An 18,202-nucleotide genomic window follows, 5' to 3' on the forward strand; every position below is an offset into this window, starting at 1 on the left:
CGCCATGTTTGATAAATGAGACCGCTGACCTGTTGAGCTTTCTATAGTTAGTTGCAAAGGGAACGGCTCTAAATTAGGGATCTATAAGATGTCTCCGGCAACAAACTCACAATCAGCTGTTAGACATCCGGTGGAGTGGTGAGCATTTGTCTCTGATGTCCTTCAGCGCATGATGGACACAAACATGTGGAGTTTTCATCCGGTCCATCTGTCAGAGAGATTATTCTGATTAGCTGGCTGGAGTAGTTAATAAATACTTCATGCCGGTGATGGACTGGTGACCTGTGAAGGGTGTTCCCGGCTCTCATTCTTTAACTGCACAGAAGAAGACACTGTCAGGAAGAGAAAATCCATCAGATAATAGATTATCTTCCTAGGGACTTAGTGGGGTCTTGAGGGACATATAATGAATGCATTGGGTTCACCAGTAACTTGGAGCAAGATAGGTCTTTGATGGGTTTGACATCCAGAGTGAGGTTGTAGCGTTTTATTGTTCTAGGTAGAGTGTGTCCACGATACGGGTTCCTTTTACACCAGACTGGTTTGGCCCTTTACACCAGTGAGTCCCAATCTGGGGTTACAGGGGATCCCCACAACTTTGTGTGAGCTGAGTTGTTGAGGTTGCAAAAATGAAATGTGCAAAAATGATCTTATTGGCTGTTTAAACAAACCGTAGCCATCGTCACTTGATTTCTAGCAAAATTATGTTTAGCAAACTTAAAGGGATACTTTGCTAAGTTTTCATATTTTTACACCTTTTTCTTGAGCCAGTATGTGCTAAAATTACCCTTTTCAGGGTTAAAAGGATATCCCACCCCTTAGTGAAATGTGTCTATTTCCGTATTCTCCAGAGTTAGGTAAGCAGTAATTCTCCTGGTCTGGCAGCAGTCTGTTTGCTTTAGCTTAGCATAAACCATGGAAGTGAATAGCAGCCACTAGCATTTTGTGTGCAAAAGTGACTCAATAAATGATACCAACTATACCTGGTGAGCTCAATAATCATGTCGACTGCAAATGAAAAGTAAGATGTAACACGAAGGATTTCCAGGAGCCGGGTTAGACTTGGGCCTGCATTAAGACAAAGCACCGCTGTAACACACCGCTGCATGGTGCATGGACATAACTCAGTGGTAGAAAAAGTGGTCGGGCCGCTCTGTTGGGACTTGGAAAATATAGAGCTGACATACCTGGCGCTGCAGTCTGGTTCCAGCACGTTTCCTGCATGTTTTAGATCATGAACACAGCTGACTTGTTTTATTTAGTGATGAACCACTCTTAAGGAAGGCCAAGGAAATGTTTAAGTTGTTAGATTAAGGCAGGGGTGTCAAACTCAAATCCACACAGGGCCGAAATGAAAATCCAGGACGAAGTCGCGGGCCAAACTTAATATTTTTTTAAAAAGTGACGGCAAATTTGCACATTTTCTTTATCAACATAAATGCAATTTTGAATTTAGATTTTAAATAAAACTCATCAGTGGTATTCATTACTTGTGGTATAATCAGCATTTTTAAAATCTATTCAGGATTTATGTTTTCTTGTTTATTCATTTTTCTTATTTTTATTCTCCTTTTTTTCTCCTGTAATACGTGTCATCGCTGCTGTGACGTCTAGCTTTCCCCACTGAGGAACAATAAAGGGATTTTCTATTCTATTCATCTATCTGCAGCCTTTCCACTTCCTGTTTACTGTAGGTTAAATCTTTTCTCACGGGCCAACAACAAAATAAAATATCATTTTATCTTAAATGAAAATGCAACATCTCACCTGTTAACTTTCATGCTTTGGAGCAGAAAAAGAGCATAAAACCAACATATTTAAAGCTCAGTTTGCTCCACTGGTTTACTGTGATGCTCACCTGTTCCAGCCAGATACCTGCATCATGGGGTTGATCTGAGCTGAGGAGACTCCTGTTGTTTTGTTCATCTTCATCATAATAATGACAACATTAGATGACAACAGGTGCTCACATAGGTTTGTGCTGATGAACATGTCTGAGCAGCTTGACCACGTTGTTGTGTGTAGGGGAGGAAACACGACAGCAGCCAGAGTCGTGCTGGTTTGAGCGTGTGGCTGTTCGCTGGAGTTATATAAGCTCTGTCTGGAAGTTAGTTGGAAAACTTTCTTTTTCAGTCGTGAACACATTACTGAGTGGTTAAAATCTCCGTTTCTGGGCTTCAACGTCGGCAAATAGCTGAGTGAACTCGGCGCTGAGTGAGAGGAGTGTTTAGTTTGTCCGAGACAGCGGAGCTGCAGACACCGGCAGCAGATGCTGGAAAAAACACAAAGGAGGCGCTTTGGCTCCGCGCTAACGCCGCAAAGCATCATGGGAGTTGTAGTCATTGCGGTAAAATGGCCAGTGGGCCAGTTTTTATATATTTTTTGTATTTATCTCGCGGGCCACATCTGGCCAGCGGGCCTTGTGTCTGACACAAGTGGATTAAGGTGTTAAAAAGACCAACACGAGGAGATAGATTTTGCTTTTGGTTCTCCAAATATACAAATAGCATAATGTCGCCCCTTTGGGACTGGGATGTCATGTTTCTTTTTGCATTGTTTTCATCTGTTTTTCATGTGGATGCTGGCAGAAGCAGACCACACAACAACACCTAAGAAACATTTGAAGCTCCTGTGAGGGAAGATGTTAGATTCCCAAAGCTGCTAAAGGAGAAATTGATGCCTTGCCCATCTGTAGATGTTGCAAAAATGGTCTCCAACTTGTTTCATCATCTCTGAGATCAAGAGAGAGTCAGTTAGTTGGGGACTGAAGTGATTTAACAGTAATATGAGAGCAATCCAGTAAACGAGGGACCATTTAGTAATGTTGGGTTAAGCCGGGCATACACTGTGCGACTTTTTCACTTTTTTGAGCCGATTTTCCAGTCGTGCGATAATCCACGAGATCGGGGCGAGTTTTGCGCTGAGCGTCGTGTAGTGTACAGGGGGTTACGAGAGGCGATTAACACCACGTGACCAGCTGCCGATCAGCAGTCGTGAGGTCGCACGGACTTCTGGCGTGTTTAAAATTTCGCTCGTCCCTCGTGAGGGTATCGCACTGTTGAAGCGGCTCTGCGAGCAGTTACGATCCAAAAAGTATCAGAACCGCTCACGCCGCATGTGCAATCATGCATCAACGCCGCTCGCTCGCTATTTCCCTAATAACACACGTTGTTCGTTTTTGTTTCTACACGTTTTTTTTACTCACAAAGATTGTCAAGAAAGCGTGTTTGTCGTGTTCATGTCAAATTAAACTGATCACAAAACACAGATTTACTTTCTTTATTTCGTTTTCCTCATCCAACCCCCATAAATCCCTGTGTGTCCTCCTGCAGCACTCCCGAAGGACAACAGGCAAAACAAGACAAAAAAGTCTGACGTGTTAAGTAAAAACTGCTATTTTTAGCATATTTTTAGGGCCGACGTGTTGCTACCAGACGTACAGTGTGAGCAGTCAGATCGCATGCGAGAACTGGGTCGTACAGTGTGAGTGCATGACTCGTGAGATCTGCCCTGTGAGGAAGTCGTACAGTTTGAGCTGAAGCTGAGTGCTACAAGTGAAAAAGTCGCACAGTGTATGCCCGGCTTTAGGGTTAGTAATTATGGCAAGTCATTTTAACATTTAATCAACAACACCTGTTTGTAATTGCTATATTACATATAACAGCAATATCATTTATCCTTGTTCGAACCGTTTTCTCATTAGCTAAACCTGAATTTAAAGATATCATCAAGTAGAAATCATATTTAAAGGTGTGGCTCACTTGTTTATTAAAACATTTGCAGCCCTGGTGCGCCTGTTTCAAGATCTAGAAGATTGCCAAATCAGAGGAGGGCATCAGACAGCAGGATTTGGAGTCTTACTTCCTGATATTTGGACATCTCACCTCTGATTGGCTAACAGCAACGCCACTTTACTGCTAAATCTGTTTACTGTGCAACATTAATGTTTTATCTCCACAAATAACATAAGTCTGGAGGAGTTTTGCTGTGTGGTGGCATTGCTAATGCTAACGGTTAGCCTATACTGGGCCGAGGTGTCCTCTGCTGTTTCCTGGATGCTAAACCATCGACAGCCCTCCTTGTCGTGAGCCAAGATAGGTGAGTCCATGACTGTGACAGTGTGACGTAGATCTGTCAGGATTATCAAATCCTAGAGGTAATTGTGAAACCGTGATTATGTCTCAGACTGCAAGCGTACCACCAAAATTTCTAATCGTTGCAGCCCTCGCTGTGTGGAGGACCCTTAATGACTGACTCCCATTAGCGTTGACAGTGAACAACATTCACTAGGCTGTCAGAATTTTGCACCATTATGATTCTTATTGCATTTGCCACATAGATAAAGATTTGTCTTAGTCTCAATCTGCCTGCAGAAAATCCATGATTCAGTATCATTTGTGTTGATGCTAGGATGATTCAAGTAGACCTGCCGTGCTCAAATCTCCTCTTAAGCCGCTGATTCCTTCAATCCCCCGAGGTAGCCCTTCAGCTTGAAATTGCATCTGCCAGCTCACAGCGTTTGGCATTATCATGCTGGCATTCCACCGTCATTTAGCTTAACCGTGAGGAAGTGTTGCGTAACAGCAGAAACTCGCCGACAATGCCAGCAAAGACAAAAAAAAAACAGTATTTTAACTGTGCTGAACATATTTTCCCAGACTTTGTCCCTATTACTGTGAAGTTTGTTTAAATTTATTCTTCACGGTTTTTTCAGAAGGATTTTCATTGGGAAACATTCTAAAAGCGACTGATTGTGCTCTGTGCGATCGTATTTTTGGGTAAGAAAACATGCACAGCGTGGCGTCATCATGCTGCATGAGTCAGAGGGAGCATTTGTTGAGAAGTGGGTGGTACTGAGAGGCAGAACGACTAACGCAAATCTCGTAATCACCTGTTTTGTTTGAAATATTAGTCAATACCAGCATTCCACAGAACTGGGAATATCACACATCTCATTGGATTTATGTCTGTGGGAGTTTCCTGCTGAAAAGCTTGTTAAAAAACAAATGGTTGCACAATACATAAAAAATTCAGGTGTGTGAATAACTGAGATGATTCTAAAGAGAGACGCAGGATATGTTTGAACAGGAAATTTATCACAATTAGTGTGAGTCCCAGCTGAGGAAGGTGAACTCTCTGTTCCAGTTTGTACGCTGCTCCAGGTGCTACTGTACATCAAAGACGCCTGCGTCAAAGGAGGGGTAATTCCAGGAAGAGACCACATCCTTCACAGGGAAGCCTTTCTGCATTCCCTGGCAGTAGCCGAGTTCTTGATGGAAAGATATGAGTTGAAACCTTAGACGAAAACTCGCATCTCAGCGGTGTTGTCATAATCTTAGAGCCAGGCTTCATAGCCTTGGAGTCTCCAGCTGACATGTCCTGAATTTTAAGCTACTTTTGAAGATAAATCAAATATTGGGAGCTGGTATTGGCCTCTGACGCAGCTCTGAATGAACCCTGGTGATTATGAGGCCATCTGCTCCCAGTGTGCCCAGCTGGAGGCTGAACTGCCGTAATCTGAACCGATGAGGCTGACTTAGCCTTTGATGTTTGCACATCTCTGTGACCAAAACCTGCTGTCATAATGGCTGGTCATCAAGCACTGAACGGGGGGCATCGCGTTTTGGATCCAGTAAGTACATTTACAACTGTTGGTGTCCTACTGTAGGAGGCTGCAGAGCAAGGCATGAAACGCAAGTAATGTTTTCTGTTCTGAATGGAAAATTAATGGACTCAATTAGCCATTAGTCAGAAATGTATTATAGACTCAATCCACAGAGCCGGACGGCTTCATCCTCCTTTGTCTGTTCTGCACCGGGAGTGTCTGGCAGACTAATGTTGCCACTCTCTACATGCCACACCAGGACGAAGCCGGATGGAGCCTATAAATAATTAAGTAGCATGATTACAATGATTAATGCCTCTAATTCTTTTGGGCCGTTTAGCACGAGGCTTGGGGGGGAGGCCAAAGAGCAGAGCGTCGCACGTTGTGTGGAAGCTGTTAGGGAGGGGGTAGGGAGAGGGGAATAAAAGATTTCAAGGTGAGGGTGCATCGAGCTCAGCCTTGAAAGGAGGCAAGGAGGACGGGATGAAACAGAAAGAGTGAAGGTGGGGCCCGATAGTCAGGAGGACGCCCGCTATTCAGCCATCTGTGCCACAGAGATGCACAAACACACTCAGAAAAGGCCCGTTGTGTTTGTATTATGTGCTGCGGCCTTTTGTAGAGCAGTTCATCTGTTTTAGCTGTGAATGACCTCACTTTGAAGACACAGATTAGATATTAGCAGTTTGGAAATCAAACTACAGCAGTTGACTTTGTCCTTATTCCCTCTCAGACTAGCCATGAATCTAGTCAGATCTAATCTCCCCTATGTTTCTCCAAAATGAGTTGGTCTGTAGCGATTTGTATTGGTGAAATGTTGGCGATACGATACGTATCGCGATACATGGGAGGCGATACAATGTATCACAATACATTCGGTCAGACCTTATTAGTGTTTTTTTAGACTGAAATTATTGTGTAAACTGACTAAACATGAGGTATCTGAACCATAACAGAGGGTTTTACATTTCAACGGTGGAATCAAAATCCGTTGCACACTGCTGCTAACTAGTGGTCGGCGTTTGATTTGCACCAAAAGAAAAGAAAATGCACAAATGTTTTCATGTAAATTCTTCCAAAAATTTGATACACGGCTTTTGAATATCGATGTATTCAATCGTTGTATAGCCGACGCTGGAACAAAATGTCATGATATATTGCCATATTGATATTTTCTTACATCTCTATTGGTTTGCTGGAACCAGACCCATTTATCTGAGGTTTCAGCTGGCAGCCTCTAGGCCAATTTTTGCCCTCGGTGATTATTCGTTAGTGTAAAATGAGATCTGGTAAAAAATAAACAAGTTAGCAGCACAAAAAGGATGCTGGCAAATAAATGTCATCTTTGAAATGACATAACCCCTCCATTAATAACAATATAGCCTATATGTCTTATCGTCCATTTTGATTCTTGATGCTCCGATACTTGGATCCAGATTTTTCAACTTAATTTTGTTACCAAGGAGATTATTCTATAACCTACATCAAGATGGCATATCCTGGGGCAGAAAAATGATCTCAGACATAAAAGCAGAAAGAAGTTCATCAGTCCTACTAAAGGCCTCGCATGACTGCTGAAACGGTTGCTTCTGGCACTTCCACGTTAGAAGACCACATCTGCTCGGACCATGTGGTTCCACGCTGAACAGACCAGCAGAAATGTGACAAATGACGAGCAGGCTCTTCTCCTCCTCCTCTGCTTCAGCTTGCTCGGCAGGGCCGATGGATTGCATCATTACAGGGGATGAAGTCATACTGCAACATAAGGGTGGAACAGGTGCTGAAATTTTAATTAGAGCAGGATGGAAGACGCTGCTGCAACATGTAGATGTACTGCCCTGTCCCAAACGCTTCCCTGGGTCCAGCTTGCTGGGTCTTGTGTGATTTTTGTTGCACCTGACACCTCATCAAAACTCCTTTGAAGTCTGAGAATAATGTATGTGAGCCCCTACTTTCTTTTACAAACCTGTACTATTACCAAAGCTGTGTGGTCTGTCTGTGGATCATCTTAGAGACATGAGAGAGTAAGGCAGCTACAGTAAGAGGCAAAGAATCTGGTGAAAGAGCAGACATCCGATTGGTGTTCCTGGCCATATATCACCAGGTTGTTATTAACGACGACGCTCTCCTTGCAGTGGGAGCTGTCAGGCTTACTGGGCTGCCTGGCTGTTCAGCCTCGTCAGCAGAAGGACATGATATGTAGAGGGCAAGATTGTTGCTGCCACACTAGCCTCTGCACCCCGCTGACCCTCCTGTGTTTGCTGACTGTGCTGGACGCGTCGGTACTCTACAGGACTCTCTCACAGAGACATGGAGCAGTCTGGTGTTTGCTGGAAGCTCGGTTCTCGACAGAATGTGAAATATCATCTAAAACATGCATTCAGTTCCCAGATACCTTAAATCTAAGTAGCCTGATATGAATTTATCATGTTTGTCAGGCCACAGTGAAAAATAGGAGGGATTACCGGCAGTCTGACAGCACCTGGTCAAACAAGATGATTTATTTTACGTGAGCCAAACCCAGCTAAAGCAAATATAAGAGTGTTTCCAGTCAGGGTCACAACGCTGTAGATGTCCCTGATCCATCTGGACTTTGAAGATAAAGAAACATCAGTGAGAAACACTTCCTGTTTAGCTACCTTGCCTTCAGCTTTTATTAACTATCATTGACTTTAATTTTTTTAATGTGGCAAACTTAATCAAAGGCTGAGAAGAAACGTGTCATTTTTGACAGATTTCATGCCCTTGTCTGATTTTTGTGTGACTGCCTTGTGTTTCTATGGTTTATGAAATGAGTCCCCAACCTGGCCTCAAAGCGCTCCTATCCAGCATGTTTTACTTGTTTCTCTGCTCCAACACACTAGATCGAATGGTTTAATCTAAATTTTAGAGGCCTACCGATACACGACTCTACACTAAAGGCTCGTTAAAGTGCATGATTACCTGCTGAACAGCTAATTCAACTATGAGCTGTGTTGGGAGAGGGAAACAACTAAAACATGCTGGACGGGGCCTTTGAGGACCAGAGTTGGAGGACATTGGTTACTGGTAAGTCAATTGCATCAAATTCCCTCATATTTGTATCTGATACTCTGTCCTTGTATGACGTTCCTTTTGCCAATATCTAAATACTCGATTATGAAAATGTTCCAGAAAGTCCCGCTGCACTGGCTACTATAGCTACTATAAATTAGCATTATTATAAAGTAGACATCCAACTAGTAACTCAGAAGAGCTCAAAAAGCTTCACCTGTTACCAGTTCCAGGTGAAGCTTCTGTCATTTTTCCATAATGAACGAGACGTAGTCCTTTTTAACAAATAAATAAAACACTCCTCAGATCTTTCATTTTGTTGGTGTTGATTTCAACTGACTCCCATATGAATCTCATACTCCCTCTCTCCAGCACCGATCCCAACTACTGTCTTTGTTTATTGGTATTTTTTCCAAACTAGCCTTTGTCCATTATGTAGATGAGTGTTGTGTCCATATGAGAGTGTGCACGTTCTTCCTGTGTGTACCGTGTGTTCTTTGATAAATGACCTACACTTTCATAGCGCCTTTCAGAGCCAGAGGACTCCAAAGCGCTTTACACTAGAGTAGCATTCACTCACTCACACCATGATGGTGCTTAGCTACAATGTAGCCACAGATGCCCTAGGGTGCACTGATGGGGGAGGGGGGGGGGGGCAGTGGCGGTTCTACATGGAATTACTCCCCGGGCGAGGCCCCCCTTGAGCCCCTTGACGCCCACCACCTGCACGAACACACGCATGTTTTCTACAAACAGGCATGTTTTATTAGAGCGACTATTGAACATTCATTTTTCCAGGTTGCACATATTTACATTAATTACTATGAAGTTGTCAGAATGTAAAGCACTATACATTATATACTGTATCAAAATATATAGAATCAAATATACAAAAACAAACAATAACTAAATGTTAAGAATATATGCACATAATATATAATAAATATTCTAAATAGCAAAAATATTTCACACATAACAAACTAAAGATAATCACTACAGCATTGCACTTACAACAGAAAACACAAACTAAAATTAAAACCTAACCTTGATGCAACATCATCAATAATGTCATCATATGAAATCTGCTCCCCTACTGAGTGATTGATACTAATCAGAGCCAGGTTAGTGAGCCGCCCCTGAAACATAGGTGACCTCAGGTATGACTTGATCAAGTTTTGAAAAGCTCCTCTCAGCTTGAGCCACAGTGACTGGCAGAGCAGTCCAAAAGTTGGGGTAGATCTCCAATAGATCTTTATCATGATCCATAATATTTTACAATTTCCTCTGAAATTGTAATTTAAACTGACATAAAAAACTGTAGACTACCAAAAATGCCAACTTTTACAGAACAAATCATGTAAAAATAATCAGTGTAGCCATCTGCAATAAATAAACAGGATAGTTAGTGGTGACTGGGGAGTTTTCTTCTGCTTGTAGAGTTGTTTTATTTATTATTATGTGAACATGATCAACATGCATTTGTTGTTGTTCAGGCAGGCCACAGGCTGCAGCGAGCATTTAACAAATCCTAGTTTGAATCAGTAAAAAAAGATTCAAGGAATTTTTTCGAACCATTTGAATATCCGTTTCAATATTTCAGCCCTATTAGCTCTGTTAGCAACTAGCTGACCGAATTTAACCGTTAAAATCCCAGTTAAGTGGTTCAAAAAATTGAAAACATGCATCATGAGAGCGTACATACCTTTATCTTTCTTCACTTTTTTTCTTTTTTTATTCCTGAATCGGGCACCTGGTGGTTAGCCTTTTTATGTTCATCTCTTCTGTTTGGCTCTTGACTCAATAAGTTTCCTATAGTCAGGACTAAACAATGTGACCTTGATGGGTGGGGGTGACCACAAAATCGTTTTGTTATTCCTTTTTTTATTCGGCCATTTCACACAATTCAGAAACACCTGAAAGAACGATAGGCCTGTGTTTATGATATTATGAATGAAATGTGCGTTAAATGGAAGAACATCAAGATGTGATTGACTTTAGCCATGTTAATACAGTTGATTCAGCCCCTACCCGCTCATTTCATTTGGGAAAGACCCAGAGGTGAATTCCCCTGCTGCACCCCTCCCCTTCCTCTTCTTCATACACACACGGTGCACCTGAACCCTCTCAGTCAGCAGGAGCGCCTGCAGCTGCAGGGGGCGCCAACTTGCCGTTTCCAATCCAGACACTGTCATATGACAGATAATAGAAAACCTCGGTGCGGCGCAGATTTCTTTCTTTTTTATTTTTTACTCAGCGCTTGTGCGCCCCTTTTGTGTCATGAAAAAATGCCGCCCCGGGCAACTGCCCTGTCTGCCCGTGCCTAAAACCGCTACTGGGGGGGCTGCCGAGCACAGGCGCTGCTGGTGTCTCCGACCACCACCAGCAGGCAACGTGGGTTAGGTGTCTTGCTCAAGGACACAATAGTAGAGTTCTGTGCTTTGATCTGGGATCGATCCTACAACCATGTGATTACTGGACAACCCACTCTACCTCTTGAGCGACTGCTGCCCACTTTTATTAATCAGATGTTTGATGTCCTCCCGGAGGACAGCTGCACAAACGTTTGTGCCTGCTAGACCTTTTTGAGGGAAGAAAACTCTCGTTGTTTTTGCCTCTTCACCAAAAGGACCACCTAGCACAGATCTTCCTGATCCATGTACACATTCCTGAGTTGTAAAAATATAAATGCCAATTTTTAGGCTAAAAATGTAGTTTTTGGTTTCGGCTTCAAAAGCGTTCCACACTTTGGCCAGTTTGCTTCAGACAAGTTAAAAGAAAAGTTTGTCAGACATTTCTAACTTCTACCAACCGGGTCAACAACAGGGTTATTACACATGCAGCCTTCAGCCAGCAAAACAGCAAACACCACAACAGCAAATCATTTTTGGGACATCCTTAAAGACATTTTTCTCTACAAATATCCAACGTGCACACAGCGTCGATGCTGGAAAAAGCCCTCGTGAGTCCAGAGGTTCGGGATCTGACTACGACACTGACACATCCACAAAGCACGAGGAGATTTTTTTCAGAATTTCAGAGATTGCTTCATCTGCCAACGAAGAATCTGCCACGACCCACAGGCAGCAGTCTTATTTCTGATGAAGGGGTCGTCAGAAGAAGGAGATCTCATCTGGTCTCAGATCTGGCTTCAGATCGGGAGAGCAGCCTTGCTGGACCGGAGGTCAGGGCCTCGGGCTCCTGATGGACTGTTATTGATCAGGGCGGAACGTGGCGATACAGTTGCAGTCGCTCAGCATTGATTTTCTGCAAGTGCAGTAGTGAAGAGCATGCAGAATGAGAGCGCTGAAGCTGCTGGGTATCTTCTCAAATATCAGGAAGTTTATTTCTTTCTTTATTTCTTAATTTGTCTTTTGGGCACTGACCTTCCGTGACTCATGGATACACATCTGTTAGTGCATTAGCTCAGCAGCAGCTGCTTCAGCTGGACTTCACCCTGCTTATCTTAAAATTCACTCAACCAATTAAAATATCCAATTGGACTTTGTCAATGAGAAAATCAGTCGTATTTTAGTCTGCAGTAAACCGGACCTTTTTTCTAAAAAACTCCTGTTTGGTTCCCCTTAAATCGACTTGAAGGCAGACTAGGCAGTTTTGGCTTGCCTTTAGCACCCCCTAGTGTTCATTTAGTAGAACCGAAAGCAAAACTTATCTCCTTGCACCTTAATCTGAAAGCTGAAATGTGTCCCAGCCTTCGTCTTCAGGAGCAATTCATCACTAAATTAAACGAATCAGCTGTGTTAATGACCTAAAACATGCCCAAGCGTGCTGGAAGCAGACTGCAGTGTCAGATATGTCAACTCTTTTTTTTTGTCCAACAGACCGCATCGGCACTCTGAATTAGCATATTCCGTATTCTGGCCACAGAGGGCGGTGGGAGTCTGAGTGAAATTTCATTAACACTTTAAAGATTCATTTTACATACTGGCTCCAGAAAATTATTTTAAAATGTAATAAAGTTGCAAAGTATCCCTTTTATTATTCATTTTGCAAAAGAAATAATAGTTTGTGGATTTTAATGCAAGGATCAAATGTTTCTTACCTCATATAGTCTGACTACATGTGCGTAGTGTGGCCTTCATTTAAAACTTTAACATGCATGACTTCTGTTAGATTTGATCACCTGCTGTTGAAGACAGATATAATCCTATAGTGGAAATGTTTCATGAACCACTGGACATGTTTTAAAGAAACACCCTGCTAGTCTTCACAGGGTGTACATCAACAACAGGTTAACTTTACACGGCCACTAACTAATCTCAGAACAAACAAAAATGGCTAACTCTCAGTTTTACAGATATTCACACAAAATGTGATGAAGTAAAGCTCGGACACATGCAATGATTGCTAGGAGATATTGCAGTACTCCAGGACCAGAGTATTCAATTCTGCGCCTGGAGGGCCGACATCCAGCACGTTTTAGTGGTTTCTCTGCTCCAACACACTAGATTCAGTGGTTGAATCACCTGTGCAGCAGCTCATCAGGCTCTGCAGAAGCCTGTTAATCACCTGCTGATTGAAACCAGGTGTTGAAACAGAGTTAAAAGTAAAACGTGGTCGATACCGGCCCTCCAGGCCCGGGGTGTTTAATACTCACATTTCGCCAAAACACCTGTAACCCCATCACCTTTGAACATTAAACCCTGGCAGTAAATACAGCAAGTGATTCTCCTTCTCTTAAGGCAGTGGGTCTCAACCTTTTATCAGGACGACCCCCTTTCCTGTGTCCAAAACAAGCCAGGGCCCCATCCCAATCTCTGACTCCACATCGCGTCGCGTTAAGCTCTCCTCTGATGCAGCAGGCGTGCCCGTGCTGTTCCAAGAGCTTCTGGGCCTTTTTGCTCTGAGTATGGTTTGCAAGGCATTCAGTCCTACCAGAGACCACCGCAGATGTACTGATTAAACGAGTTTCCCACACCTTCAAAACTGCTAAACTACATACAGCAAATCTGACCTTGCATTATTAGACCAAAGGAGACGAGATAATCAACCATCTTTATCCAGACTGGGTTTAAAAAACACAAAATCACTTTACCTACAGTAATTAGTGCCTATTTCAACTAATCTGCACTTTAAACACCAAATGTGATTATGAATCCCTAAAAACTCCCGTCTACTTTCAGAAATGGTCAGTAGTTCTGAAAAGTAATTTGCAAGAAAATAAATCTGCTTAGACACGCAGAAAGGCAAAGCCCTCTTAGTGTAATTAGAACACTCACGCTGCTTAGGGCTTATTATATTTATTGTACATTTACTCAGAGGCTTTTAAATATTTATTTTATCCAGTATAAATTTTAATTAGAGCTTCAAACACTTTAGCTGTGTTCGGTCCAAGCAGAGCTTTCCTTTGATCACACGTCACTCTGTCGTATTTTTCCTCTCCTTGAATTCCTCCCCGTGGGCATCTTGTTTCTAATTGGCACAGCGTCGTGTGTCTTGTCTGATGTCAGCAGGTCCAGCTCTCTGTCTGTCAGCGCAGATGAAAGAACCGGAGTGGCACGTGTGTGCTCCAGGGTGCTGGGTGCTTCGTTCTAGGGGAGCGTTGGGGGTTTTATCATACTGCTGCTTTCAAATGTAGCGCCAAGAAACAAAGTATTTCTTTACATGACCTGCAGGGTTACACCAGGCATCCACTGGAACATGAAACAGTTTTTTCCTGATACCAGAGGGCTCTGAGGTATTTCTGTTTTGTCTGTTAAAGGAGAGCAGGGCTGTGGTGTTTATAGAGCTGTCTGACCCCTCCTTCTCCTTCATCCCTCCCTTGGCTCTCTCTCTCTCTCTGGCTGTGCTGTGTGTTAATGTAGTGAAGTGGCACATCGGTCAATGAGCTTGTATTAACACCTGACTCCCAGCCCTGGCTACTCGTCCACCCCCCCGAAACGACATATTCTAGGATCAATACCGACGTTCTCGAAGGCAGAGGGTGAAAGAGACCACCTTTTACTTACTCTTGTATGTTTTTGCCTTCTCCTTTATTGTGTTGCTAAGTGCTACCAAACAGGACGTCCAGACTAGAATCCGTTTGTTTATTTGTCTGTGAAGATGTTTACCTTTCCTGTAGAGTAAATGAGCCTCTCCCAGTAAAGTTACCAGCATGCCGTTTAAAACCATCACACCTAAACAGGTGATCAACAACATTATTTGGGCTCTGAGATACTAAAGATACAGATTATCTTCGACGGGCGTTTTTACACACCCAGACAGGACAGATCACCGACCAGAATCATGTTTATGCAAAACTGCCTGCAGGCTTCCGATAACATTATTCCTACTGGAGCTGATGATGCTTGAATGTATTAAAAAACAAATTAGCTTCAAATGTTTTTAATTCCTTTTAACGGTGTTTTAACATAGTGTAGCTATAAAGATATTGTGGAGATTTAAAAGATAAAACAGTTCATGAAGTGGTTCTCTTGCATCTGTCTAAAAACCTCCAATAATGACATGTTTCAGAACAAAAGCAACTGTTGGACCATCCAGTTGTCGGTCTCGCCGAACCCCGCGTGTCTCGTGTATTTAGCACCAGAACAACGCTGGTGTGAGAGCTTCTCCGCTCAGTAGTATCAGAGGAGGAGAAACAGCCGGCTGCTACCACTTCAACTTCAGGAGGAACTACCAGAGTCCCACAAAGAAAAACATTGTTTAAAATCACCAACAACAAAAGAGGTTTGGAAATAGGAAACGGCGACTGGTGGGTTTACGGCTCCGGCAGAAGCAAGGTTTGACCTTGGCAGAGCTCCTTTTGCTGGTTAAAGGGATACCAGGCAGTTTTGCTTGCCTTTGGTGGCACAGGAGTTAAGCGCTCGTCCCATAATCGGAAGGTTGCAGGTTCGAGCCCCGCCCAGTCTGTTGCTGTTGTGTCCTTGGGCAAGACACTTAACCCCCGTTGCCTGCTGGTGGTGGCCGGAGGGACCGATGGCGCCCCAGGGCGGCTGTGGCCAGGGGTGCATCGGCCCATCTGGCATTATGGCACTGTCCCAGTGGGCCGCTTAGCCAAGTGGGCCACCTAGCCGGTCACTAACCAACACCCCTCCCACCCACTCTCACATTTGGCGGAATACAGACGAGTTGCGAGCAGCAACCCCCCCCCCCCCCCCCCCCCCGTTCTCACATTCATAAAGATGCCAGGGCCAAATTTTGGTCCCAGTCCACCCCTGGCTGTGGCTTCATCGTAGCTCATCCCCACCAGCGTGTGAATGTGTGTCCGTTAATCTCCTCACTGTGCGTTCGTCTTTTAACACCTTAATCTAACAGTCGAAACGTCTACAGCAGTGATTCATCACTAAAGTAAAGAAATCAGCTGTGTTCCTGATCTAAAACATGCAGGAAACACACTGAAGCCAGACATCAGCACCTGGTAGGTCCGCTCAATTTTTTCAAAGTCCCAACAGTGTGGACCGGCAACTGTGAAGTTGCAAGTGTGATATTCTGGCCACAGGGGCAAAAGGGACTGTGTGGCCTTTCATTAACCCTGTAAAGAGTCATTTTAGCACATACTGGCTCAAGAAAATGATTGAAAAACATGAAAACGTTGCAAAGTATCCCTTTAAACACAAGAAGTCAGCAGAAAGTGGATCTGTGTCTGGTGTAAAACCAGCTCTGTGTTCATGGACGTGGTTTTGACTTCAGAAGTGGGGGGGACACAACCGGCATGAGGACCGGGATGGAGGGGGGTCTTTACGCCAACTGCACACTCGAAAGCAAAAACAGCGCGGAACAGTTTACTCGTGACAGTCACAGCATTCAAGTGCACACAGGAGAGTCTCAGCAGCGAAGCGACGTCTCTGCCGTGCTCCTCGCTCGACTCGCGAGATCACAAAATCCCTCGAGACTTTTGCTTCCGGTGTGCAGCACGGGTTACAGTAAGTATACAAAAACGTGTAAAAGTACAGCCTAGAGGCTCTTTTGTGCAATGTCAGGATTACAAAACTGTAAAGTAAGCAGGTGGCAGGAACGGCCAATCACACGTTAGCAAGTATCAGCAGAGCCAATAGATGAGCGAATGGGAAACAGGCTTCAACACAGCGGTTGTTTTGTGCTTGGTCCTAGTGCTCCACCGGTGTCTGTTAACATAGTGTAATGTTGTTTTGGACGGTAAAACGTGTAGGGGACAAATGGAGAAATGTCGAACATCTGCAAAAGTCCATGCATCTGTACTCAGCTCTTGGTTTGGGCCCCTTTTGCTTTTACTGAAATAAATGAATTTAATACGATAGTTAGCTGTTTTGTGTTTTACCTGGAACTGATGGAACCATGAATTATACCCTACCACAAAACCATGAAGGAGAATGTTTGACCTTTGACCTTAGACAGGGTGTCCATGTTGGAAAATCCTCAAATGTGGCTGAATTCCAACAATAATGTAAACAAGAGCAGAAGGAAATCCTCCATAGAGAGAATCGTGATTTCTGTTACGGCCAGTCTATTCTTAAGTGTCTGTGCTGCTGTAACAAGTAAACAACAACAACAACAATACAGTCTGTTCTATGTGTGATGTCACTTTGTCACAAGGAACCAGGTTGGCTCTTCCCGTCATAAATCTAATCAGTACCTATAAACTCCATGTTGTGTTGACCCAGATGACCTTTGTCTGACATTTAGTATTTAAGTATTTAGTTGTAACAAAAGAGCAAAGCAGACTAATTCTGTTGGGGAGGAAACTGTTTTATCACTGTTCCATAGTTGAGTCTCTGTGCATTAGCCTCCACTGTTACGCACACACACACACACACACACACACACACACACACACACACACACACACACACACACACACACACACACCACCCTTTCAGTTTTGCACTTAGCATCAGACGCGTCTAATGCTGGATAGTGCTAGAGTGCATTTAGGAATTATCAGCCCTGGATCAGCTTCTGACTCAATACTCTCTGCCTCTGTGTGTGTGTGTGCGTGCGTGTGTGTAACTGTGATTCAACGCATCCCTCTTCCACCCTTCCTTTTCCTGTTCTCTCTCTCTTCCTCTCACTCATTCTCTGACTCTTTGTCTTTCTCTCTCTCTCTTTCTTCCTCTTTCTCTCCCCCTCCCTCCCTCCCCCCTTTCCCTCCCTCTCATCACTCTCTCCTTCCCTTTTGCTCTCTCTCTCTCTCCCCCCCTCTCTCTCTCTCCCCCTCCCTCCCTCCCCCTTTCCCTACCTCCCCCCCCCCTTTCCCTCCCTCTCATCACTCTCTCCTTCCCTTTCGCTCTCTCTCTCTCTCTCTCTCTCTCTCTCTCTCTCTCTCTCTCTCTCTCTCCCTCTCTCTCTCCCCCTCCCTCCCTAGGCTCTCTCCATGACCGAGGTGAACGGGCCGGGTCCCCAGCTGGCCGAGCCCCAGATTGCCATGTTCTGTGGCCGTCAGCTCCTGCACATGAACATCCAGACTGGGCAGTGGGAGCCGGACCCTCAGGGCCTCCAGGGCTGCTTCAAGGACCCCAACGAGATCCTGTCCTACTGTCAGGAGGTGGGAATCTGCTTTGGTGTAAACACAAACATCTCTGCTGAGGAACGGCTCGGATCAATATCACTAACAGCATCACTATCTGATCAAAG

The 18,202-nt window shown here is 44.0% G+C and overlaps 1 protein-coding gene across 2 annotated transcripts in view; it reads left to right on the plus strand.

The window, feature by feature from the left end:
* The window catches only part of aplp1 (amyloid beta (A4) precursor-like protein 1), a 51,138-nt gene that overhangs the window by 19,297 nt on the left and 13,639 nt on the right, over window positions 1-18,202 (plus strand). For both annotated transcript variants that reach the window (XM_015948973.3, XM_015948974.3), the window contains exon 2: window positions 17,934-18,113. In XM_015948973.3, coding sequence (XP_015804459.3) covers window positions 17,934-18,113 — 180 coding nt within the window. The remainder of the gene's footprint in view (window positions 1-17,933; window positions 18,114-18,202) is intronic.

The sequence above is a fragment of the Nothobranchius furzeri genome, chromosome 5 (genome assembly GCF_043380555.1).
Source record: "Nothobranchius furzeri strain GRZ-AD chromosome 5, NfurGRZ-RIMD1, whole genome shotgun sequence".
Taxonomy (NCBI): domain Eukaryota; kingdom Metazoa; phylum Chordata; class Actinopteri; order Cyprinodontiformes; family Nothobranchiidae; genus Nothobranchius; species Nothobranchius furzeri.